The sequence below is a fragment of the Gallus gallus genome, chromosome 6 (assembly GCF_016699485.2).
Source record: "Gallus gallus isolate bGalGal1 chromosome 6, bGalGal1.mat.broiler.GRCg7b, whole genome shotgun sequence".
Classification (NCBI taxonomy): Eukaryota; Metazoa; Chordata; class Aves; order Galliformes; family Phasianidae; genus Gallus; species Gallus gallus.
Window position 1 is genome coordinate 10,694,619 of NC_052537.1, and position 26,239 is coordinate 10,720,857.

The following is a 26,239-nucleotide window of genomic DNA, read 5'->3' on the forward strand; positions in this document are numbered from 1 at the left end:
TGGTTTGGCTTCCCCAGGCTATTCTTCCCTGTGTGCCCCAAAATGAGCTAGTGCGTATGCAGGGGTTGTATGCACAGTCAGTGGCTACATCTCTCTGGACTAGCACTAGGAAGTAGAGGAACCCCTAGCTGCTGAGAACAGAGCCAAAAGACCTGTTCTGAGTCTCAGGAGAGAAACCACGTGTTTTCTTGTGAGACAGCTGGGTTAATAACAAATTGGTTTAGTTAAAAGAAATCAACTGTACATTAAAATTGAGCATGCAGTTTTAAAGAAATTCAGAGGCACTCCGGCTACTTCTGGGGAGGACAGACAGATGGAAGCTGTAAATAGGATGCAGATGTGGCTCCTACGGTCATTTACTAATTTGTCAGGGCCTTTGTCCTGCTCCTAAGAAATCATTTTGAATAAACTGTTCCTAACTGGTTACTAAATGTAAAGAAACCATTGACCCTTACTTGCTGAATTATGAATCAGGAGTGCAGCAGTCCTGATTTTGTAACTCATGCTTGTCCATGGATTTATGTGTTCAGCACCAGTACAAGGTAGAAAAATGACTAATCTGCTCCTTAATGGGTGACATGTAAATGTGTTTATACTAAAAGATACTTGCTGAGCAGTTCTGTGATCAAGAGCTAAGCTTCCAGAGTGGTAGGACACACTACACTGCAAGCTGTGCTTACTGATCTGAAAATATTTCTTATTTTTTACTATCAATGGGTTACACGTTCCTGATGCTGATCATGAGTTCACAGCTCATGTTTTGTAAGGGAGTTTTAATTAGCTTCTGAATGGCAGTGCAGCACGTCTGCTGTAAGCATGTAGGGGGAGATAAGAGAGGGTGAAGTAAGAGCAGTAAATCCTGCATGACTTCCTTTCACTGCCAGATTGTTCAAAAAAAAAGAAGTGCAAAAAGATTTCTTCTGCAATCTTCCACTGTTGGGTATGCAATGGTTTTAAAATATGAATGTAAACTTAAGTTCATCGTTAAACCTTTGGGGCAGCTTGCATTGCATTGCATTGCCTTTTTCTCTTACAGCTTTTGGCCCCTCTTCTCTTAAATTGAATTTGATATAAGCGCATTGCTATTAATGCATATTAGTAATTGCCCAGAATAAATACCATTGATGGTGGGAACCACAGAGCCTTCCTGCTGAAGTCCTTTTAGCTGTGCAATAAGGGCAGGCTTCTCCTCTTCCCCCTCTGCAAGGTACAGGTGCATGAAAACTAAGCACATAGCAATGTCTGTATTACATTATTGTTTTCCAAACTGCTGATAAATGCAACTGCCCAAATAAGGGGAAGATAAAAACAATAAAATGCATGCAAGCTTATAAAGAATGCTTGAAGGGTTAGGGCTAGCATGCTTTTAACCTAGAAAGGAGGGCCTGGGATTTGTCATATGGAATTAGGAAATGCTTTTTGAGTGAGAAAAGGTAACTGCGGTGTGAAATAGTTGTAGTTGTTCAAAGTTACCTGTCTGAACAGCAGCACAGATTAGCATTAGTATTTGTATTGGGCTATACTTGGATCCCAGCGCCCACATTCCTGGACCTACTGTGCTTTGCTGCCCGTCCCTGCTCTTTTCCAGTCTCACCTCTCCGATGCTCCAGGCGCATCAAACACTTAAAATGCAAAATGGAGAACAGAGCCAATTAAATACAGAACCTCAGATCTCCCCAGGGGAAGAAAAGGATCCAACAGCTCATGGTGAAATTGCTTCCATCCCTTCTGCCTCCCAAATCTTGCATCTGCAGAGTGAGAAGACAGGAAGATGCATCTCTTTGTGAACAGAAAGTAAGCAAATGAGGAAGATGGAAAGGAGGAGCATTCATATCATTTCTCCCCTCTAAGCTTCAGTGATCCACGTCCCCTGTGTGCTTACTGGGTGTGCGTGCAGTTTGTATCTTACTTTCTGTTAATCAGGAGGGCAGTACTCTGGGCATGGCTCTGCTGTACCCTAGCTGTGCAGGTGGGCCAGGAGCTGATGGATTAGTTGGCGGCAGTGCTAATTCAGCAGTCCACATTTTGCCTTCACAGCTGCAGGGTTGCACAGGTGAGCCACCACAATGCATCCTGCCTTGGTCTGGCTGACAGTGTATGACAGCAGGAATAGATTAGTGTGCTCTCTGGATGTAGCAGCTCCTGCAGGCTTGCCAATGAACTATTGCCTTCCTTCTTTCCCTTTCCTTTCTTCCTACACTGGCAAATAAAACCACTTCATAAAACACAGCAAGCACATCTCTACCGCTCAACAAAGCAGTGGATGCTAAAAAACTGCTGTTAAAGTGTGTCCATCTAAGCTATTAGATGGCTACTAACATGCCGTAGTACTTGGACTGATGTTTCTTGGGGGTGTACTTGAGGTTTGTAAACCTTATTCTGAGATGTGCATTCAGTGGACCACCTGTACACATTCTGTATTGGGATTTTTACGGGTGTTTTTATTTCTCCGTATGAATCCTGCCTTCTCAAGGTATCTGAAGTAATATTTGCTCTGGTGTTAGCCTGCTTCAGGATCACCTGGTGACTGAAGCCAGGAAGTGTTCCGTTGTAAGTGGTCATTTGGGATTTAGACAATGCTGGAAATGGTGAGCCCTACTCTTGCAATTCTGCTTCTGTTTGGGAAATCTTTACTTCTCCGTATTTGCTGAGATTTGTGAGAACAACTCAAAAGACTGCTCCTGTGTGGTTCTAGGGCACCTTCCTCAGTTAATTCAACACAGATAGATAGGTAAATACCACTCAAAGAAGGCACCTGCATTTTGCAAGAGCCTTCTCCAGCAACCCTAATCCCAGTGGTGGGTTCCACGCCGAGAATTAACAACGCAACCAACTCCTAAAGCAGGAGGCAGGCAGCCAGCACCCTCCAGGGATGGGCCTTCAGGTTGCTCCCAGCTTGGCTGGGTCACGCACAGCCTGGGAGCCTTGAAAGTGAGATGAAATAGCTTTAAAGGTGTCAGTTCCTCTGAAATCTTTGAACTGCTCGTGCCTCAGATTTCCTGACCCTGTTGATGTTGGCAGAGGGAAAAGCAGGAGGGAACTCTTGAGGAGTAACTGAGAGTGGTTCTGCTTTTGTCAGCCAGCTCTCTCCTTATTAATCGCTCAGCGTGACATCACTTACTCGCTTTCAGACCTCGTGGTTGAGCTGGCAGTACAATGAGCCACTTCCCTGCACTTCGGTTGGCAGTGGTTCAGTCCTTATTTGCAGCTGATGGATGTTATTTAGAGCTGTTTAGGCTTGCATCCTGCGCTGGTGCTGAGCCATCGCTGTTGTTTTCCATGAAAGACATCAGAAATCTATCTCTTACACTGCAGTGGCCGCAGCCTCTTATCTGCTCATTTTGAGTAACGTGGTACAGGTGGAAGTGCACTTATTTCACATTTGCTGCATAAAATTGAATGTCACTGTCCTTTTCTGGTCAGCTGCTATGCCTTGAAAGCATCCTAAGCTTTTGACATTGGTGGTTTTTTTCCTCATCCTATGCTAAACTAGAGGATTCTTCATCCATGGAAGGAAATCTCAGCGTGCTCTGCTGGGGCACCGTCTCATGGTCATCACAAATGGCAATACCATTTGCTTTTGCTGTGCTTTGCATGCTTGGAGGATGCTAAATTAAGCAATATTTTCAAGCAATACACACCACACTTCTGGAACATAGCAGCTCCCCTGGCTTTGGGAGGCAGTGACACCCGCATTGAACACAAATCCTTTGCTGATTCGTATTGCAGAATTTGAGTAGGAAGTCTCGCTACTATTCACTAGAAGATGATCTCAGCTATAGTTTCTCTGAGGCAGCTCTATATACTGCTTTTTTGTTTTGCTTTTTTTTTTTTTTTTTACTATTCTTTAGTACAACCCAATTTGCAAAGATTTATGCTCAAAGGTGGATGAGAGATTTAGGGACTGTGGGATTGTCTTTCAAAAGGGGAAATCATCTTAGAGGAGGATCTATTCAATCATAGGATCATTGAGAGGGAAGATCTTACCCATCCGGAGCACAATAAATATAACTGATTTTAGGGAGTACTGCTGAGGATCCTCCTGCAGGTGAGTCTGGAGTCTGCTTCTCTGGGAGCTGGCTTATACTGTATCGATGACAAATACAACACACTGTAGAAACTCGCAACCTCCTCTGCATTTGTGACTCTGTTCAAGGCAGTTTTTCATCCACTGGTGTTCAACTATAACACGATATACTTGTTATTAAAAACCTGGAGAAGCATCAGAGCAATTATGTGTTGTAGGAGGAAGGCAACCACTTGGAGAAAAGGCTTTATTCAAGCTGCTCAAAAAGGGGGAAATTGATAGATCCTCTTAGGAAATAAGTGGGATTTAGTCCTTGAACATACAGAGACATTCCTGTGAATAAGGGTAAATAACATCCTGCAGAGCACGGTCTGCATGGCGGGACCCTCTCTGGATTTTTTTCTTCCTTCTCTCATCTCCCATTGCCGAACCAAAGTACAAAGCAAATGAGATTTGTGGGTGGCTCTGTGTTTCTTCCTTTCTGAATCCCTTGTCCATAACCTTCCATAACCATAGCCACCATCTTAGTGCATCTTGTTCCTTAAATAATGCTTCTGCACTTTCAGTCGTCAGCCTCTGACTTAAACCTGGTGTGAATTTCTCTGATTTACATTGTTGTATGTCTTCACCTGAGTTGCCAGCACTTGTTGTATGCTTTGCTTTTTGGTGAAACAGGAGATGATGGTGTGACGGTGGGGCACAGAATGCACGTACTTGCCAGCCAGGAAGCTTTGGGGCATGAAGAAGTAAATATGAACAGAAAAAAGGCCGATATCTCCCAGCAGTGAAATAGAAGTGGATTGCCCAAGTTCAGCAGGAAGCTTCGGGCTGTGGCACATTTCAAAATCCATCAGCATCTGTAGGGTGCTCGCATGGGACATGGGCATGAAGGCAAGTGTTTGCCGTGCAGAAGTGATTCCAAACATGCCAAGCTTGCCAAACCAAAACTGCTCTGATTCTGTTGGCCTGTGCACTAGCCCATGATCTGTTTGGTTTTAATGTTTGTCCCTTATGCTTATCAAGTATGGACCTTGCCATTTGAATGGGAATGCCCGAACTGGCTTCCAAGGAAAACTTGCTTCATTGCCCCATACAAGGTAAAGCTGTTGACCGTGAGCTGAAAAATTGCCTGTGGGAAGCTCATCAGACCTGTCTGCTGTGTTTTCTGAGATTGCATGCCCAGAGACAGCAGCATTAGATTTTTTTTTTCCCTCCCACTGCCAAGAGGCTGGTGACAGAAGGCAGAAGCAAAATGGGATTTGCCAGTCTATATTACCTGGCGAGTTAATGTCGGTGCAGTGGTTCTGGCCTCTCTCTGATGTCTACAGGCAGTAATAAATCACATTTGATCGAGCCGAGACAACATGCTGATTTGCAAACATGAAGTAACATCTAATAAGAGTCCGCATTTCAGATTCTTACAGAACAGCCTTTGGATTAACCTGGAGTAGTGCAGGTCGCAGCTGTGAACCCAGGCTCGCCACTTGAAGTTCAGTGTATACTTTATGTATGCAAAACTAATTAAAACTCAATTTACTTCTCTTTCTGGAAGAGACTTTTCAAATACATTTGACTCAAAAATCATGTCTGTCTCTACCGCAAGGTGTTTCTCATCTGCTAATTTTCCCATTTGTCAACTTTGATTTTAAACAAGAGCTCGTAGCACAAAGCAATCTTTCTGCCTCACAGTGATCACCCAGAAAGCCTCATGAGAATCAACATTCTCACCTCAGCATTTCAAGCATTGTATAAAACATCTCTGAGCATTTTCACAGCCCTTTTGACCCTCTGTCCATAGAGGAGAGGAACCATGATCATAGCATTTGCCCCTTAGCCCTGTCTACACCTTCCTGGATATCCATTCCCAGAAGTGCTTCTCGCCCATATCCTAAGCTCTCTCTTCCAAAGTGCAGCATGGTTTTATGCATGCATTCTTCTTCCCATTCCTTGGCATCGTTCAGCAAAGGTGCATTTTGCACTTCTGGGGCTCAGTTGATGCACCCTTTTCATACTGGTGTGGCTTTGGAGCGTTGGCTCTTTCTAGAGCAAAATGAGGATGAAGAACAGGGCTGGTAAAAATCAAACTGAACAGATGATTTCCAGTTGCTTACAGTGCTGTTAAGTAAAGTCTGAGTCTTAGCTCATTTCAGTCTTAATTTGGAAAAAATGAGGCTACATAAGACTATGGAGGCCCCACTTAACAAAAGCAATCTGGTTCCTATCCTCCAGTTTCTGTGCACGGAAAGTGCCTTTTTGGCCTTGCATCCTGCCTTAGCCTACAAAGTTGTTGTGCATTTTTGCAGCATGCACGAGGTCCCTTAGCAGAGTGCCTTTCTTTCCTCCCTAGGAAGCAAGTAACACAAATACGCAGCTCTGCATGAGGAAAGGAGGAAGGAGGAGGCTGAGTTATATACTCAGTTTCTCTCACTTCCTACTCTTTATTCTTAAAACCCTGTGGCCTACTAGAGCTCACAGACCACAGATTTCTTCTGAATTTCTGACTCCTTATTGTGCTCCAGAGCAGCCCCTTGTCTCTATTCCAGCATCAGGAACTGGGAGAGGGCAACTGCTTGCATCAGCCAAAGAGCAGTGGGTAGCTCTGGGAGTTACGTTGTGTGCAGTACGCAGGGAGAGGGAATTTGGGGCAGTGCTGAGCAATACAAGAGCAACAAATGGTGGTTGTTAGGTACATGAGCTGCACTAGTCTATTTTGAAATCTAGATCATCCTCATGTGTGAGAATCCCTGAGGAGTCAGCAGTTTGGTTCCTCTTGACACTTTCTTGTACTTTTTGTTCTTGTCTTGATTGTTTTGGATGGTTTTTGTCACGCTTGACATTTTTCATAGGATTTATGCTGAGCTAGTGATGCTATTTTCCCTGCTCTCCCACGCAGAGAATGTTGTAAACTGTCCTTCCTTCACATACGATGCTTTTAAGGTCTGGTTGATGTGCTTCAGTTTGTTCTGGAGGTGCTTGGGAATCCAGCGATGCCTCTTGTGGTGGTAAAGTGCTTTGTTTTCATGGAAGATTTTCTGTTCTCGAAAAAGTGGTTGACTTTTTGCCATAGAGAAGTTGCTGAGCTGTTGGCACAGGATGAAACCTGAGCTTCCACCCAGCTCCAAGCCTACTAAGTCTGCATGGTTCAGCAAGGATCTGTGAGGAGTGCTGCTTTGGGAGCTTGAGAGCTGCTGTTGTACATAGGTAACCTTGGCTTCTGAGTACTGTCTGTTATGGGGCCACATTTCCAAAGAGAGCAGCTGTGGAAGTATCTCTGCCAATCCAGAGCACTCCCAGTCTGGGGACAGTGCTTGCTTCTCTAGCTCTGAGGGCAGAGCTGAGCAAGGCACATAGCCTGTCCATCTGGTATCCTGCTCCTGCGAAGCCTGGTGCCTTTGGTTTAGCCCTATGATGTCTCTTTCTGGACTGTGGCCAGGATCAGAGGCTGGAAAACCTTCTCATACTGGATTTTCCTTGAGTAATTTGTGTTTTGCAAAGTCTAATTTCCATTTATAGCTGTATGTGTTTGGCATTATGTGTTCCAAGCCATATTCACTGTGTACTTATATGTGGGTAGACAGCATATATAACTGTAGAATCATAGAATGGCTTAGGTGAAGGGGACCTTAAGCTCCAACCCCACTCCATGGGATGTGCCATGGGTCGATAGCCACCAGACCAGGCTGCACAGGGCCCCATCCAGCCTGGCCTTGGGCACCTCCAGGAACAGGGCACCCACAGCTCTCTGTGCAATTGGTGCCAGCACCTCATCACCTCCGAGTAAAAGATTTCCTCCTAACCTAAATCTTCCCTCTTTTAGTTTAAAGCCATTCCCCTTTGTCCTGTCACTATCAGGCCACATAAAAAGTTGGTCCCATGATAATAAAGGGTAAAAAATAATCAGTGTGCAAATGTTTATCACTTTTTACCTTTTCTTATTTTTTGTGAATTTCCAACTTCTGTGTGAAGTACCTCTTAGTGTTTTTGGTGTATCTGTTCTCTTATCTTTGTGTTTTGAGTACGTGTTCATCATGGGCAGAAAGGGGAGGCACGCATTTGCCATTCAAAGGATCTCAGCCATTGGTTTTGCTCTGTTGTGTTTTATAAGAGATTGCAATGATTGCATGTCCCACTATCACTTATCACAGCACTTACTAAATGGGAGTTTGCATTTTAATTAAAAGAAGAAATTAAAATTGACCGGTCAGTTCCAGCATTTTATAGGTTTATAGCTGGAACTTTTTTTTTTTGGATGACATTTTGAAGTACTTCCAAAGTATTTTTAAAAGCCAGGAAATGAAAGCCAGAGCTCTGGAGAGCGTTGTAGCAAGGAAATAAACTCAGATAGCCTTATCCCGCAGCTGCCTCAGCCAGGCGAACAAAACATTTCGGGCATTCAGCAGCAAACTTTGCACTGTTCCATTTTGTGTCAAAATCCTGAAGCATCCTTGTATCCAAAGGGATCTCTGGGTACACTGATGCAAAGCGCTGGGGTCTCGGGGTGAGCTGGTTGGCGTGCCTTGCATGCTGCACAGGTTTCCCACACACAGCCAGGGCAATAACTGTCTCATGGGATGCGTTTGCTTTCATGGTGCAGCCTAGTTCCAGCAAAGCCCTACTCACGGTGCCCACCAGTGTGTGGGTGCACCATGGGTCATGCTCACAGCAGGCCTGGAGTACCAAAATGAGGTGACCTGTGCTTGTGGGCATCGTGGTGGCAGTGCCAGGTCAGGAGCCAAGGTGTGAGTTTGGCACGACAGCTGCACCTGCACAGAGCCGCCTGCTTTGGAGAACGCAGTCTGCGTTTGAGGTTGTCGGTGTGTTTGTTGCTGAGGTTGGGTTTATTTGTTCTTGAGATTGAAACATATTTTTTATCGAGATAAGACTGAGTTGAATTAGGAAAGCAAACAAGCCCGGTGTTCCCTGAAAAGTGTTCGGTATTTTACCTAGCAATAAACATGCAGCTCATCTGTTCTCTTTGGTTGACTGTATTTCACATTCAGCTTCCAAAAGCAGCAGGGCAGCTCCATGTAGGAGTACAGAGCCCACAGCTTGCAAACCAGGGCTCGGGGCTGCACAGGGTGCTGTACATTTGATTTGACCTTGCCTTCATGTTTTCATTTTCTGTCTCCTTAGTCCTCGTTATCCTTCTCTCTAGCTTCTCTAGCAGCTTTTTTTCTGCATCCAGTAGATTTTAACACAGTCTCACAGTCTCATTGCAAACAAATTCGTTATGCAGCACTTGCCTATGCAAGCTGTGAAACGGCATGTACACACCTTTAGTCTCAGACTGTCAGAAGCAATTCAGAGACAAAAGATAGTGAGGATGGAAGGGATTCTTGAGGTGACCTATCCACACCCTGCATGACCCAACAGTGAGGATCTTGGGATTTAAGCTTGGTAAGAGAGGATGCACATCTCACATCTCTCATCTCTCTCATACATTTGTAACTATTCTGGGTGGTATTTGAGGATGTGCATCTCCACGTGGACTGGGTCCTCCAGGTTCTGCCATGAACTTATCATGTCACCCCTATAATTCAAATTATAAGCATCCTTCGTGCAGCTCTGCTTTGCTGGGGCTGCTTTGACCTTCTGGTGCATGGCTTTGCTGTTGTGCCTTCCTCTCATCTTGGGTTTGCAGCTTCCCCCAGCTCCTCTCATCTCCTCTCATCTTTCCTCTGGAGTAGGTTTGGATTTAAAACCAAGGTGGTATCGCTGCTATTTGCTGCTCTGGTCTTCTGAGATGTCACATGTTAATTCCCTGCCCCCAGCTCATTTCTTAACAGCAAACACTTAAAACCAGTTGTGTATCATTTAGGATACAGCACTTGCAGAACTCAGAGGTTGAGCTTTAAATTGCTGTTGTAGATGCCAGCTTAAAATGAAATAATTCTGGAAAAAGTCAACCAAAGTTGTTTAATCTTTTCCAAGGAAGCGTCTAAAGAATAACTCCATTTTTTTCCCTATTCAAAACATTCTCACAACAACTCACAGTGTTGCCATGTTTGGGAACATGACTTCAAATTTGCAAAAGGTGCTCTTTGTTGTTTTCTCTCTCCACCTATTGCAGTTCTTCTGCAAAGCTTGCCCAAGTTTGGCTAAAAGAAGAAACATACCAGTGCTTGCAGGGGCCGGGGTGCTGCTGGGGGACTGGATGGTACCAGGCAGTGGCTTTAGCTCCTTCTCTTCCACTTGGTGGGGGCTCTAGCCCTCGTCTTCCACTTGGTTGTGATTTTAGCACCTTGTCTTTCATTTCTCCTCTTTCCCCCACCTGTGAATGTATTGTTTTCTTTGCAAGTATTGTTGAAGTAAATTAAATTCTAAATTGATTCTTGCCTGTTGGGCACTTCAGAGTGGGAAACGTTGCTATATAATGCAGTAACTCCTGCCTCATCACAGGCTTGGCATTTGAAGTATATTCACTGGTGTTCAGGAAAATCTGCAGATCCGCAGTGCTAGTTCCTAAAGAAAACTAACTAGCAATAATTACTGCTCTGCCTTCAGAGCAGAGCTTGAACAGCATCCAATAAATCAGGCTGTGGTCCAGCATGGATGCAACAAAGCAGTGAGGAACCACTCACAAATTTTGCACAGCATCAAGTGGGAATTCCCTCTACATCCTTCTTTTTTTTAGCATTTAGTGACCAAATCTGTATCATGCTGCCTAAGTGCCTGTTGCTGAGCTCATGCTGAGATTTGCTTTATTATTTTCCTAATTTCTGCGATATGCTGTGTTTTTGTTTGTAATCCTTGCTAGAAACTGAAGGAAAAAATCAGAGTCCTACCAGGAGTTTTGCCCATTTTTTTAGGGTTTTTTAGGGTCCAAGATCTAAACTGAGACCAATCACTTGAAAAATGATAAAACTGCTAAGTCCCATCCATGTCTCAAAAGCATTGCTAAGATACACAATTGAAAGTAAAGGAAAGCATCGATCTTTCCAAATGACTCCTTTATTGCCCAGGAGGAGAAAGAAAGAAGCAGTGATCGAGATGGGGAGAGCAGCACAAGAAGTTTGCCCATTATATGAATTACATACAGGCTGACAAATTCTTCAAGTCATCTTAATCTGTTTTTCTCTGTACTCAGAAAGAGAAAATGACCATTTAATTATTAGGATTAAAAATAACCTTGCTAACCGAGAGAGTCACATGAGTGCAGTTTGGCTTGTAGTTCGATTTGTTGGAGCATGGATGAGGTTGAGACAGGTGCTATTTATTGTTTTACTGGATGGACTCAACGTGATGAAGAACCGTGTGTCTTCATCGAAGCAAAGCAGCCTGGGAGCTCTGCTTGTCATTGCACAGGAGAGTGCGTAGGATTTTGGGATGCTTGATCAATTGATTTTACCCAAGGGTGGGATAACAAGGCTGAAAAAGAAGCTGAGAGCCTCCTGTGCAGCTGAGATGTCAGAGCATCTGATGGAAGCACGGTATTTTGAACTATTCCCCATCTGTCTGACTTCTTGGCAGCTTTCTGCTGGGAGCACGGGGGTGGCTCTGGAGCTGCCCTCACGCTGGCCCCTTGTTGCACTTGTGAGAAACCCAAATTGAGGCACTGTTTGAGGTGCATGTTTTGACCACATGGGAATAGGGAAGAATAGGAATTTTGGGGAAACCCAGGGTTCAGTCACCAAAATGCAGCTGCCAGCCTTTACTCTGGGCAAGTAGTGAAGACATGAGACTTTTATCTTACTTTATGTTCTGTCTACATTAAAAATACCTGTGTGTCCTCCATCGATATTGAATACTTTCTTACGGTTGATAGAAAAACATATGGCTTGAACGCAGGCTGCATCTCTGCAAAGGCAGCTGTGCTGTAAATGAAATATCAATACTGAATTCAGTAGCACTCAGTGCTTTGGCAGAAACATGGCATTTTTGGATGGTTTCTTGTTGCCATGAGTATCACCTGTGTTAAAGTCAGTATTTGCCTTCCGGAGATGTCAGAGGAAGGTGCACGTGTATGTTAATCTCCATTAAATGATCGATATTGCTTTGCATTTCTTTTGGCTTCTGCATCTGGTTAATGTATCAAAGCAAGCAATTTATTTCCTGCATGGAAGCTGCCCTGCCTATGCTGCCAGCTAGGAATAGCAAAGGGATGAAATCCCTTCTCTTTAGGGCTGTCAGACCCTGTGTTTTCAAGGGAGGTGACTTTGGCTCATGCTCTGTCGAGTTTATTGTCAGGTGCTTCATGTTCCAGATTACTTTATTGCACAGCAGGAGAATGGGACACTCGCTCTGGTGCAATCAGTTGTAATTAGCAGCACATTTGTCCTGTAGCATACTGAAGGAGAGGCAGCCACATTCACTTGCAGGCGTGTCAAAGGTCCAATGCTTTTGCCTTTCAATTGCTTAAAACATTCTTATGAGGAATAAAACTAGCCTGAATGCAAATGTTGAATGGGCATGTAAATCCTTGTTTCTTAAACCAGCAAAGTTTTGGTGTTTATTGTTGAATGCCCCCAACATTGGACAGTTCTCATGTAGAAGATCCTTACGGAATTCATCAAAAGAAAGTCATCTTGTTGGTTCTTTTTGCTGACTGACAACCAAACCCTACACCACCTCTGGGGCATGGGAAGCGCCGACTGTGATCTCTCTCTTTTTGAGTTAGCCATGAGACTGAAATAACGTGGAATTTGAGCATCTCTTGTTTTCTCGGGGCTTTCCTGAAGGGTCTGGTTTTCTGCTCAGCTCTGTAGCTGTGCCTTGAAACTCCAAGTAAGGTGGGATAACAATTCGCAAGCCAAATAACTTCAGCCTTTTTGATCCCTTCTTCTGTAAGTAAAGCTAGTTTGTTTAAGCTTTAGTACTGTAGGGCATCATCTTATGTATTTTTGATTGTATCCAAATATTTTGGTGAGAAGTATCCATACTTACAAAGTTAGTATTTCAATTTCATCACCATTTTGCTTCTGGTGTACCAAGAGAAATGGTTGATGCTGTAAAGGACCATAAAGACTGCATTAAAACATTGTGGGCAGTATTTGTGCCTTCATCTCAATTCTCAAAGTCTGCTGTGATACCTGGGCATGATGTGAGAAGCAGGCTGTGTGCTGATGGAGGCTGGGATAACACTTCAGTGTCTTACTGCCTGCAGCTCTTTCCAGGTGCAGGGCAATCCTTCCCAGCCTTCATCACTGCTCTATGGGATTTTTGTCTCCTCTTCCTCTCTGCTCTAAGGGATCATTCATGTGTGAGGAAGTGTTGACTTATGGTCATGCACCAGCGTGAGCAAACAATGTGTTTTTTATAAATAAGATTTTTCAGGAAAATAAATGGTGCATGGGGGAATATATGCAGCTTTTGACCTGAAGTGGATGATCCACATGGCTTGATTTGGGAGCAATGTTTGCAGCAATGGGGCAGATCTCAGGATGCTTCTGAGTAATGGTATTTATGTCCTACTGCTCAGATTTCCTCTTCTTTTCTCTAAAAACAGCTTTGTGAACTGGAAGTGAGGTACCCCCTTCTCTTTGCTGATGTTTGTTGTAGAACTGTGACAGAAAAATCTTCATGTGTTCTTCAAGCATTCCAGGCCATGTTTGGTGTCCAACATATTTGGTTGGTTCAGGATCAAACAAACCACAAACTGGTCCTGAGCTGCTTTCTTTCCATTCACCTTTTCCTTTTAAAACCCCCTTGCATGTCTCCTCTTGGCAGGGTTGGCAAGCAGACAGAACAGAGTTGCTATCCTAGGGTGAAATGCTCACAAACAAAAGGTTCTGTAGGATGTGAATTAAATAACAGCCATGGGTCAAAGTAATTTTCCTTTTGGTAATAGCTGTGTTATTCACGGATGAGTGTACTCGGGGATTAGTTGCTTGGTGAAAATGAGCAAAATTGCTCCATGGTTTTCATCTGTGGTGTTACAGACCTAAACCTTTTTCTTTTTTAATTAAAGAAGAAACGAAGAAAATTTCACCTGAAGTATAATACATGAAGCAAAGTTGACAATGAGCTTAGTATACTACCATTTCCTGACAGATGCTCCACTAAGAAAACTAAAGCGTTGAAAGCTTATACATGCAAGGCTTTTACAGCTTTTCCCAAGGTTACATGCTCCTCTCCATAGTGTTAGCTTTGTCTGAAGGAAATTTCCCCTTTTAAATAGCCTTTTGTTTGTTTGTTTGTTTCTCTTCACACAGATGGGAAGGTTGAAGTGACAAAAGAAGGCGTGAAGCTGTGCACCATGGGACCAGGCAAGGTGTTCGGGGAGTTGGCCATCCTCTACAACTGCACTCGAACAGCAACTGTCAAAAGTAAGATCATTTCTGAACTTTGCTGTTGAATGGCTTAGGATTTCCTTGGGAAGGAGGCTTCTCCTTGTCTTCCCTTTGGAGTTGCAGCCTCTGTTAGAGGCTGAGCGTGCCTAATTAATTAAACTCTCAATGGCACGGATTATATTGTTGAATGTAGGAACTATGAGCAGGAGGAAGATAGAAACAGAATGCTTCACTGGGTTCTTTCACTGTGGTTTGTTCTCACAGGGCACCTCCTACATTAATACAGTGGTTAATGCTACCATATGTCTGTAGTTTTCTGTATGACACTGCCTAAAGTAAGGATCAGGACAAGGTATAGGATAGGAGCTTTCATACCACTTGATCATGGATCTTGTGTAATTACCCAAGAAGTGTGGCTGAGTCTTTTTAGTCCTGTTCCTGCATTCCTATCCTCCACCTTATACACTCTTATTTCAAGCCCTTTGGATGGACATCAACCAATCAGGTGGGGGAAATGTTTCCCAACACTTTGCTCCATAAGTATTCAAGGAAAACTCTGGAAGTAAGGCCAGTTTTTTTCAGAATGAGGCATTCTGTTCCACTTAAAGTGACTAAGCCAGCAGAACTGGAAGAAAACTGGATGGCACTGATCCTCTGCATTAAGTCTTTGGCTCTTCTCCTGTAATCTGGTTTGTTTGCACAAAAGCTTGGGTTGCACAATAGGTGGAGGGAAATTACATTACTATGTACGCTGTACATACGTTTTCATTTAAATACAGTTTGTACTTAGTTGAGAGTTGTTGATCTTGGGGATAAGACAGAATCTTAAGTGAGGAGGTTTTATAAGGGATGGAGTGTAGTTTTGTGATTTAAAGGTGCTATAGGGGAAGAGTTAGGACATAGACGGGATAGATCATGAAACTAATACAAAGACAAAAAAGGTGGTATGAAAATAGCGAGGTATGTGAGTCCCTGTTTCAAAAATATCTAATTTTTGCCTCAAAAAGAGAGAGAAGAGAGAGGAGCAATGGACAGAAGTGTCAAAACAAGAACAGATAACTGGTGTTTTGGGAAGAACATGCTGTTCTCCATAATCCTAAAGAGGCAGACTGATGCATTCTTGCTTGCTTAAGCCCTGCCTTTTTACAAGTACTGCTTATTGCAAATAAATCATTGGGTAACCCATAGTCACATCATTGCAGCACAGTTTATGCTTTGGAGCAATCCATAATCCCAAATGATGGAACAAATGTTCATAGCCCTCAGGTCATACTAAGCCTCAGGGCACAGCCCTGACCCCAGAGCCCTCCAGGATGCTTTGTGCAGCATGTTGGAATGCTCCTTGTGCCATGCTGCCCCAAATCCATGTGGGAAGCACTGTGCCATGGGTGTCGGTGGGAAGCAGCTGCTGATCCACCCTGGCTTCCTGCCTTGAGGGTCTGTTCTCCTTGCAGCATCCAGTGTAAGGTCTGGAGGGTTGGTGATGGAGATCCTACAGTGACAGGAGTCTGGGGAGGGCTAAGTGCCATGTCAGCACAAGCCCTGTATCACCTTGAGCAGTCCCACTGGGTTTTGTGCAGCATCCATTTGCAACAAGTTTTGCAACTGATGTGTTATATAGAGATTTTACTACCGATTCATAGGTCATAGAATGGTTTGGGTTGGAAGAGATCTTAAAGATCAAGTCCCAACCTCCTGCTGTGGGCAGGGTTGCCAATCCCTGTCAGTTCTACTCAAGCCAGTAGTGTAGAATCCTCAGAGATCTTCCTTCAAGAAGGAGGTGGTTGCATCTATTGTTCTACTCCGTTCCCCTCCCACTGGCACCATAGAATTATGAGAATTCTGCACCCCCTTGGGTTTGTAGTCTCCTTTTTAATGCTAGGAAGTAACTTTTTAGGTGGTTCCTCTCTACTGCAAAGTAAGTTGCAGTTGTGGTTGTAATTGACTTTATGTCCTTTAAGGTATAGAGGTGAGCAAGGTCACAGCTCATTTTTGGGAGCTGTTTCAGCTGGACCTAATCGAGCAGATCCAGGTCTCTGAGGTGTATGGATCAATTTAGGGCATTATTGACTTAAATTGCTGCTGATGCTGCTAATAACCAGCTTCAGACATCCGTTTGTTCTTTTCGCTAAACAATAAATAAATGTCATAAATCTTTAGGAGGGCAAACACCGGCAAATACTGCATTAGGTCTGGTGATATCTCTGATCATTACAAGGTTTATTTCGGGAGAAATGAACAATTGATGATTGTAATGAGAGCAGACACCCAGTCAGCAGTGATGCTGGCAGTGGGGAGGTGCGTCAGGGGGCATCGTTTTGCAGAAATGCTTTCTGTCAGGCCTTCCCAATTTTCAGGAGATGGATTTCCATTACCTCCAGTGTCAGACGTGCTCTCTCACATGCCTGCCACTACATCATTACAGGAACGCTACATATTTCTTCTAAAAAATGAAGTTGCACACAGAAGGATGCATGGCAGTGGTGGGAGCCCAGTGGTGCCTTCAGGCTGTAACGCTGTGCCTTCAGACTGTACGCTGTCTCCTGTTCTAACTCGTGTGTATGTGTGTGCTGGTGGATAACCAAGTCTTCAGCGTCATTACCCAACAGCCTGCCATGGCTCCTCAGCTGCCATGTGCTCCATGGAGCCTGCAACTTCAAGGGATCAGCCACTACAGGAGGTCCTTTGCCTTTTGGCAGTGCTTGAGAAGACTTTAAGGTTTAATTATTCTGAAGTGGTTCCTTCTGGTTCCTTATAATGTCTTATGTGAGGCAACACAGGTCTTTTGAAAGCTTGCCCTAGGAGAATTATTTTGGTATTTTTGTAGTGCTGTTACAATCTTAGGTGAAAGCAAGATGGGGTCTGAGGGGGACCCGTGCTGCTGAGTACCAAGGGCTTCTTCTCATCTGAAGCTTTACACTTCCAGATACTATAAGGAGAATTTACTTTTCTGATGGAGAGTGCTTGGTCTGAAGCGTTGTCAGAGCTTTCTGAAATGCAGTTGTTCACAAATCACTTCCCTAGATAAGGGAATCTAAATCCCAATCACCAGCATATTGCCTTACCTGCATGCAAACTTGAGGCTACTTGTAATGTAAAGCAGAGTCATGGACTCTCCTCCCTGGCGCCAACTGATTGCAGTGCATTAGAAAAAGGAAGAGGTAGTCCTACACATGATTATGGATAACTTAGGTGGAAATGATGTGTCAAGTACTCTGGCAGAGAAGCATTCTCTAAATATGCCTTTTTGCTTACATATCCCAAATTGCTATTGGCACCTCTTTGAGGAAGCCAGTTGTGTCTTAAAATATAAGTTGTTAAGACACAATTGTATCTTAAAATCTGTGTTTTCAGCAGTGGTACAGGATGTGGGATGGGATGGGGACAGATTTGTGCCCGTGTACCCTGGCTCTCACCGGGCCACCCTTCTCAGTAGCAAACCCCTTAGGTAGGTGACATTTTTTCCCCTCTCAAGTACACACATAGTGGATTATTATTTCAGGATTTTTGGACAGGAAGGTTTGATCTTCATCACTTGAGGAGTTTGAGGAGCGCTATCCATTGGAAGATCCCTTTGACTCCAGCTTTCACCATTGAATAATGGTGCAGAAAGCTGACAGACCAGTCTAAGAAATAGATTATTTCTTACATTTCAGTATCTGCCTCTGATAGTAAAACAGAAGGAAAGTTCGTATCTTTTTCTGACTTAGACACTCTAACCCAACCCTTTTAAGGTTTCATTTGTTGTTCTTTTCTCCCTGTTTCAGCCTTGTTAACCTAGAAGGTCTGAGGAAAGGCAAAGCCCTATTTATCCAGCTCCTAAGAATCACGAGGCTGAAATAAAAAATTACTTATTTATAAGGAAGGTTGCAAGCTCTGGCAGCATTTTATTTGGTTCTCTGAAAAAATGCTTTGTCTTTCCCATTGTATTGGCTCCGTTGATAAGTGAGCACAGCGCTTATTTCAGTGCCTGCATGTGGGGCAGCTGCAGCCTGGGTGAAGGTGCAGAGGTGAGTGCTGGTGCTGCCTGCTCTGCTGTGCTACAGAGCACTGAGTGGCCCTACAGGTTTCTCCTTGTTAGTTTATTTTAGGTTTAGTCTGTTTCCTCATTTTCTGTAACTCCTTTTTCTTCACCTACTTTTAGGCTGTAGGCAAGCTGTTAGAAAACAGTTAGGATTCACTCTCAGGAATGGGACTTGTAAACTCATTGCAGCTGCATTTCCAAAATGGAGCATGAAGAAAACCAAAATGCTAGTTTTATGGTATAGCTGGTGAGCTAAAGGTTTGCACAGTGAGTCAGACCAGGAAGATTCTTGAAGAGCATCATGACTTTATCCAGCAGTCCTTGGAGAAGTAGCCAAAGTAGACTAAAGTAAAATAATTACTTTACAAAAGCTTCTTTTCCATTGTCCTGTTATTAGTGTCTCCAAAAACGTTATTGATGCATGAAATCAGGCTAGAGCAGTTCTGATAAATGGGAGAGCTGAACTTCACTGATGATAGTAAGCCTTTACTTTGAGCAGAGTTTGATAAACAAGGGCATGCAATAATGGTATTTGCAGCTTATATTAATTTATGGGCTCAGCTACACACGGCCTTTTCTCAAACTGAGACACAAGAGACTGCAAAGGGTCTGGTTTGGATGCATCACTACGTAAAAGTTCCTTACTTCAGACTATTTCCTGGCACCAATTGCAGAAGAATGAGCTGCTTGCTACTAAGACAGACACAGAAAAGAACAATTTGTGATTCAGAACCAAAGCAAGCCTTTTCTTTTCTCTAAAACCACTTTAGGAGATGCTTGGTAACATGAAATTATGCCATGCTACCTTTCCTTATGTCTGTGAAAACATACTTTTAAAATATATGTTTAGTAGATAAATTTTAAAGATTTGAGTATACCTTCCTGTACTGGAGAATTTATTCCCTACATTGGAAATCCATCACTTTTGGCAAGTTCCCACCGAAGTGATCTCAAAACAAGATCTCCCAATCACGGGAATAAGCCAAAATACCAAGCTGTAGCACCGTCACATGTAATGCTGTCATTTATAGCATCAAGGCAATTATTATAGAGAATTCAGTATTAGTGTAGAACAGTGTCAAACCACCCAAAATTTTTGGTTTTCTCTAAAATATATATATATATATGTATATAATTATAATATTACCATTGTTCATTGGAAGTGCATTGGAAGGAAGTTTTTACTCTTAAAGTATTGTAAGACTTGAGTTCAAGTCTTGAGCAACTGCATCTGCGCTGTTTTGGTATCTCTAAATTACGAGCTCTTTCTCCCTTACTTAGCCTTTTATATTTGCACCTGACGGACCTATGGTAAAGTCTTTAGCTTCAGTAGGATTTCTGACTCGGAATAGTAACAAGAGAAGGCTCTCCAGTTGCCCACATTGTGTCTATGAGGTATGAGCTTGAGATGAGCTTGAAGCCTACTTTCACATCTGTGGAGAGCTGTTTTGCCAGTGGAAGGTCATTTTCCTTGCCCTCCTTGTGCTCCATGTCTTGGATCCTGACCCAAGGTGCTTTGACCCTATGCCGAGACATTTCCCCTGCTCAGGGCAGTGCAGAATTAGCATACAGCATATCACCAGCACAAGACTTATTCTCTCCATGGTTAAAGGTCATCGATAGATCTCTACAGGCCTTTAAAGAGCAAATAAAACATTCCCAAAGTGCTTTTGTTGACAGGTCAGCACTGATTGTAGTTTCATGTGGTTTTACGATGACTCCTGCTTAGTCCAAATGTAGACTTGGCAATGCAAAAATGTGTGCAAACACTGAAACTGCAAGTATTCTTCTCTGAAACACTCCCCAAATACAATGCTAATTATTTTTTCCTGATTTTTGAGTTTCTTTTAGCTGTGGCAGGGCAGTCAGGCAGGCACCTCAGAGCAGTGTTGTGTGGGAGGAATGCACCTTCCTTGTCATGCCTCTGGGCACCTGCAGGGAGTGGAAGTCTGGGAACTGAGAGTGGGGAGAGGCAGGAGGTGGGCAAGCAGTCCGTGAGGGTATTCAGAGCAGCTTCTGTGGGAAAGCAGGAGGGTTTGTGGGGTTTGTTGTGGCTGGCGAGCCTGCCCTGAGTTTCTGGTGGGAAGGAGGTGGCTCTTCTGAAAGCGGGCTGCTCGCTCGTCTTCCCTACCCGTGTGTTTCCTGAGTAAGAGTTGTTGATGGAGCAGATGGGAATGCCATGTGCTGCATTGCGTAGCAGTTGCACTTATATTTAATGCATTAAAAAGAAAAAGATAGGGATGAGAGGAAACATGTCTATATACTACAATATTGGCTTTGCTTGCGAGTTTTTGTTGTTGGTCACCATCAGTGGTTTCTGACTTACCTTCAGGAACTCTTAAGGCAGGGTTGGTGCCCTCCTGCACATTACCATGCTCATTCTGGGTGCTGATAGTAGAGCCCAACTTCTCAGCATCTCCCAAAACAATTGGCCAAGCTAGCAGCACACCAATTGTTCCCAAGCTGCTATTCAGAGAATAGCTTTCATCTCCTGTGCTCCTGTACCCTGATGTATTACTGCACTGATGTGTCAATTTAATAGTTAGAGTTCCTGAAGAAAACCAGATCTCAATAGGATCTGAAAAATGCTGCTGTATTTTTCAGGTCTGCATATTGTCTTGTCAGATTTGCTGTTCTTTATCATCTGCATATATCCACTGACAAAACACCTGAATCTCTGTTATCCCTATCATCTAACCATAAATCCATTTACTAGTGGCAGCTGGGATAAGTTGAGGAAAAAAAGCTTCCCATGTGCTATGATAACTTAGGTGCATTTTTTAGTGACCAGTATTGGCTCCAGGTTGTTGTGCTGCAAAGAAGGCTGTAATTTACTTGCTCTTATCTGCTCCAGAGGTTTTCTGGCAAAGATGGATTTAATATTATTTAAGTGCCAGTGCTTAAAAGCGCTTGGATACCCAATAAATCATCAAAATGGCAGATAAACTTTTTAATTAAGAAAGCAACCAAGCAAATTCTCAGTATTGAAGGTCCAAAAACTCATTACATTGTGCGGATTGCATCTTCTCTCTGAATGTAATCAGAATGGGAGCATTTCATTTTCTTTAGCCTCCCATTAGAAACATTGGGACAACAGCCCCTGATCCGCATATTTCCTCCTTCTGAGTGATTTGTAAAGCCTTGCCCTTCCGAGTTAGCAAGCTATGAGTGTTTGAAAGGTGCTTGGTGAAGGTTTGAGGCCCAGGAGATGGAACTGAGATGCAAATAGTGTTATTCCCATTGTCAGGAAGGAAGAAGGTTGTCTGCTCATCCCTGGGCTCATGGAGCACATCCCCCGGACACCCAGATAAGGGCCCGGTGCTGAGAGCAGGTGATGTGTTGGGACCTGAAGGTGCTCTAAAGGAATATGGATGCTTCAGTGATTGATCTCTGAAAGTTTCCTCTCAGCCCTGGCTCTGAGCAGCTCGCACAACAGCAATTTAGTGCCCTGTTTGCAGCGCGTCATAACTGCTGGCTTGGAGGGCAGCGTCGCGCCGCTACAAACCATTTGCTCTGCGTTTAAGGGCATCATAAAGGGGATGTTATTGCTTTCCCCTTTTCTTGATGACGCAGGCACTGGTTGATTAGGACTGCAGTCACTGTCATTTATGACGCTGCTGGCAGCACGCTCTGAGGCTGGTGCTCCTGTATTGAAAATGCTGCTGGAAGGAGGGAATGCAGTCCCGTGGGCACGTGCTTTCCGCCTCACCCTCAGTGACAAGCAGCCCTGGCTGTCCAGTCTGCTCAGTGCCACGCAGGAAGCCGGATATATCTGATGTGATGCCCTGAAGGATGGAGAGGTCCAGCGTGCCCTCCCCCAGGGCTGCACAACCCCTTGAGGATGGAGCTTTTGTTAGCATCCAGCCTCCCAGAACTGGTGACAGCTCCTGGTATTCAAGTGTCCAGGGAGGTGCACGGGGAATTCATTCAGGCTAAATACTGTCTGCACACATGCAGAGAAAAAGAACCCAGAAAAGTCTTAGGCTATTTTTAACCTCACTATAAAAAGTTAACCTAACTTTTCAATGCAGCTGCATAAACAGTTACTGGCAGGGGCTGGGGGCAGTGCGTGGGAATGGAGGGTGTGGGAGAGAAGGAACGCAGCCAGCACTGCTCTGGGTAGCAGTGGGAAGAGGGCAAAAGTGCATTGATACTCTTTATTCTGTGTTACAGTGTTCAAGTAAGACTCCATGGCCTTTACAGTGTTGTTGCTTCAGCCCGTTGGCACCTTCTGAGCTAGTAACCATGACCAGGGGTGAGGGCTACGAAACCTGTCCAGTACAGTTGTGCTATAGAATCACAGAACCATAGAATCATTAAGGTTGGAAAAGACCCCTAAGATCACCAAATCCAGCTGTCAGCCAATCCCCACCTGTCCTCTAAGCCATGTCCCTCAGTGCCACATCTCCACATTTCTCGAGCACCTCCAGGAATGGTAACTCACCATGTTTCCCATCGCAATTTAGTTAACAACTGATCTGGATCCTTCATTAGCTGCTGTCATCGTTTTGATGACAAGAGAAGGAGTTTTAAATCTCCCATTAAGGTTACTTTCTTTTAATCCGCCCATTTAAGGAGGTTTTAATCTGCCACTATCATCTGGAAGTTGTCATTGCCGAAGCATTAGCAAATGTTGCTAGTAATACTCTGTAATCCAGTCGGGTTGCAATAAGATGGTTACACCTGTCCAATAGTGTTTGCTCTTCCGTAGACTGATTACAGGGAAATGTATGCAATGCAGCTTGTTAAATGGAGGTTTCTGAAAAATGACTTAAAAATGAAGCATTCTGAACCTGAGTATTTCAGAGGAGTCGAATGCTATTGTACTTTAAGCTTCATCTGGGAATTTTCTGCCATTCCGCACTGTGCAGATATTTGACTGCTTTGATTTAATTACAGAAGGTTTATGATATTTACTCAAGCATTGTCCCATTTTTAATTGTTGCTTGGCAAACACTGTAATGCCTAAAAGACGTGCTAACAGCTGTGCGCTGCGAAGCAGTGGTAAATAAGCCGAGCTGTTGGGTTTGGCTGCTGCTACAGTGGGTGTTGGCGTGGTTTGAAAGAAATTTGTCCTCCTTCCTTTTGTAATAGAGGAAGATGAGGATGGTTCAAGATCTGTTATTCAACTCTGCTTTGTTGGTGGGATATTATTTTCTCCGTTCTGGGCAAATAAAAGCTACATCAGTGCATCATATACAATAAGGGATGTTATTGAGGTCACATACCCATTCTTCTTTCTAGCTCTCAAGAGCAGCATGGAAAGACATGGGTGAAAGCATTACTTTCTCTCATTGGCCTCGTTGTCCCAGCAGATATCCATAACTGGGGTGTGTAGAAAATACACGTAAAGCTAAGCTTTGTATCAATTAAAACAGTGTCTGCTTTGTCCCTTGATGTTAAATTACATGCTGTAAAGATTTGGACATCAGCATCTAGAAGAGGGTGGTCAGGTACTGGGATGGGCTGCCCAGAGAGGTGGTGGAGTCACCAACCCTGGTGGTGTTCAAAGAGCTGTGTTTGATGTTGTGTTGAGGGACATGGTTTAGTGAGAACCATTTGTGAAGGGTGAATGGTTGGACTTGGATGATCCTGTGGGTCTTTTCCAACCTTAGCGATTCAATGATTCTATGATCTATGATTCTATGAAGACATCTGTCCCATCCTTCCTGTGTTAGTACAGAGCATTACTTAGCCCATTCGGCCTTCCCACCCTAGTGAGCGCAAATCCACTCATCTGTACATATCTTGTAAGAGCTTCTGAGATCGTAGAGTATGGCCATGGCTTTCTCTTTCCATTTTGAAGCCTGTGAAATGGTTGAAAGGTTTTCTGAACATCCTAGAGTTGTTGTATGGATGTGCAGTCTGAAGGCAGGAAGGACCCAAGGGTAAAACTGGTGGATCTGGTACAGCTCTGCACCATGCCAACAGGGTGGATAAATCAGTGAAAGGATTAGAGCCCCAAATCCATTAAAGCCTGCAAGATTTTCTTTCACTTCACAGGATTTAAGATTGTACCCTGAGTAATTTTTTGGCCATATCATTCTTCTCTATTAATAAATTTAGAGTGATTCTGTACTGCAAATGAGTGTGCTAAGAATGAGTTTGAGTTATGCTGGGCTTGGTCAAAAAGGATTGAAGATACACAGTGGGTTTGTGGCCCAGCTCACATCAGCACCTATGTGGGATATGTGAGGTTTTTCTTTCCAAAACATTCCTTCTTTGTTTAATAAAGGAGTGAAAGCAGCCAAAAATGCTGATACTTTTCAAGGAACCCTGGTGGGTTACTACAGCCTGCCTGTCCCCCAGCCCTGAGATGGTTTGGGAGGTGGGAGCTTTGGAGGAAGGGCTCATACTTTTCCAACTTATTTTGGGAATGTGGTCTTTTCTCTGTGTTCACTGTGTGCTGGGTGCCGAAAGATGAATGACAATATTATGAAAATGTGTTTTAAAATAGTCCTTATTTGCTTCTAGTCTGACAAAGTGTTACCAGCTTCGTTCCCTCGTCTCAATTTATCCTTGGGTGGCATAGGAGCAGAAGTCAGTTGGGAAATAAGTCCTCATGGAAAGAAATATTCCATTCCATGTTGTTTCTTTTTTCTGTGTTATAGTTAATTCACTGTGATGGACTTGTATAGGTGAAGAGCACACAGAGTCTGAACCCAGCGCCTTTCAAAGTGGAGCACTGTAAATGTCACTTAGTTACTATAGTAAGTCTTCTTCTAAAGCAGTACTGCAGCCCTCCAAACCATAATCTGACACACAGCTGGGTGAACCCTTCTGAACTGAAGCACCTGGGGCTATTGGAGTAGTGTTTTTCTGCAGACATTTGGCAACCCCTGCTTGCTGGCTTTGGTTAATGAGTTAAGTAAACCACAGGCAGCTATTATTTTACTGAGGAAGGTAAGGACTACAAACAGTATGGATCTGTATACATTTCCTAACATCCAGTCTCTAGCATTACTTCTGCCTGAGTGGAGAAGATCATTACATTTTCCTGTGTCTGAAGCTCACCTTTGGGCAAAAATAAGGCCCTGCTCAATGTCCTTCTGTCCCTAGTCCTGGAGTCTCCAGCACTTTAGCGCTGGGCAGCAGTAGCCCTGGGATCTCTGACCCTCTCTACGTACTGACCTTGTCTATCCAGAATGGGACTGCTTACAAGGCAGCACTTGCCTTATTCAGCATTCCTGAACATTTTGAGTTCAGCATCTTGGACACAGATAAGGAGATGAAGAGTCAGCCTCCCTGAACCCTTGTGAGGAGAACGGCCTGTCTAGAGGACCTTTAGTTAGATAGATTTTGTTTTAATGTGGAGTTATTTCTCAGGTTCTTCAACTTATTTTTGTACAAGTATTGGTCAAGATCCGTGTAATATTTCTCCAGCAGTAGAGACATTAACCTTTATTAACCACTGTACAGACTGTGACTACTTAAAGGCTAGCATGATCATTAAGACTACATCTCGGGCTATGTTCCTTCCTACTCCAAGTCCATTAACTTTTATGATAATGATGAAGTAAAGTAATGATTCGTTTTCCCTCAGCATGGAAAAACATTACGTGAAGCACTGGTGTACTCAACCTCCTGCATCCAAGGGGCTACCAGCTATGTGTACTCATGAATAAAACTGCCTTTAGTTTAGCAAAAGTATCATAGTGACTACAGCTTGCTACCGACACCACTAATTTCATATTCTGAGGTGTACATGTTGAATGGAAAAGCAAAGATACCCCAAGCTGGGGAAAAAAAGCATATTTGGATTTACTCACTCTGCCCAGAACTATACCTGTGCTGTAATTCTCAATTGCAACACCAAGCAAAGGGTCTCAGGGTACATTCATCTTTCCTTCTTATATTTATTTGTTACCAAGTTTCATCCTGGCCACTTTCAGAATGTTTGTGCCCTGGGTAGAAAGGGTGCAGTTTCTTTGCTGTAGGCAAGGTTGCACTGCGAACGTC

The 26,239-nt window shown here is 43.7% G+C and overlaps 1 protein-coding gene across 3 annotated transcripts in view; it reads left to right on the forward strand.

Moving 5' to 3' along the window:
* The window catches only part of PRKG1 (protein kinase, cGMP-dependent, type I), a 390,857-nt gene that overhangs the window by 129,409 nt on the left and 235,209 nt on the right, over positions 1 to 26,239 (forward strand). For all 3 annotated transcript variants that reach the window (XM_003641459.6, XM_046943176.1, XM_015278706.4), the window contains exon 3: positions 14,179 to 14,292. In XM_003641459.6, coding sequence (XP_003641507.2) covers positions 14,179 to 14,292 — 114 coding nt within the window. The remainder of the gene's footprint in view (positions 1 to 14,178; positions 14,293 to 26,239) is intronic.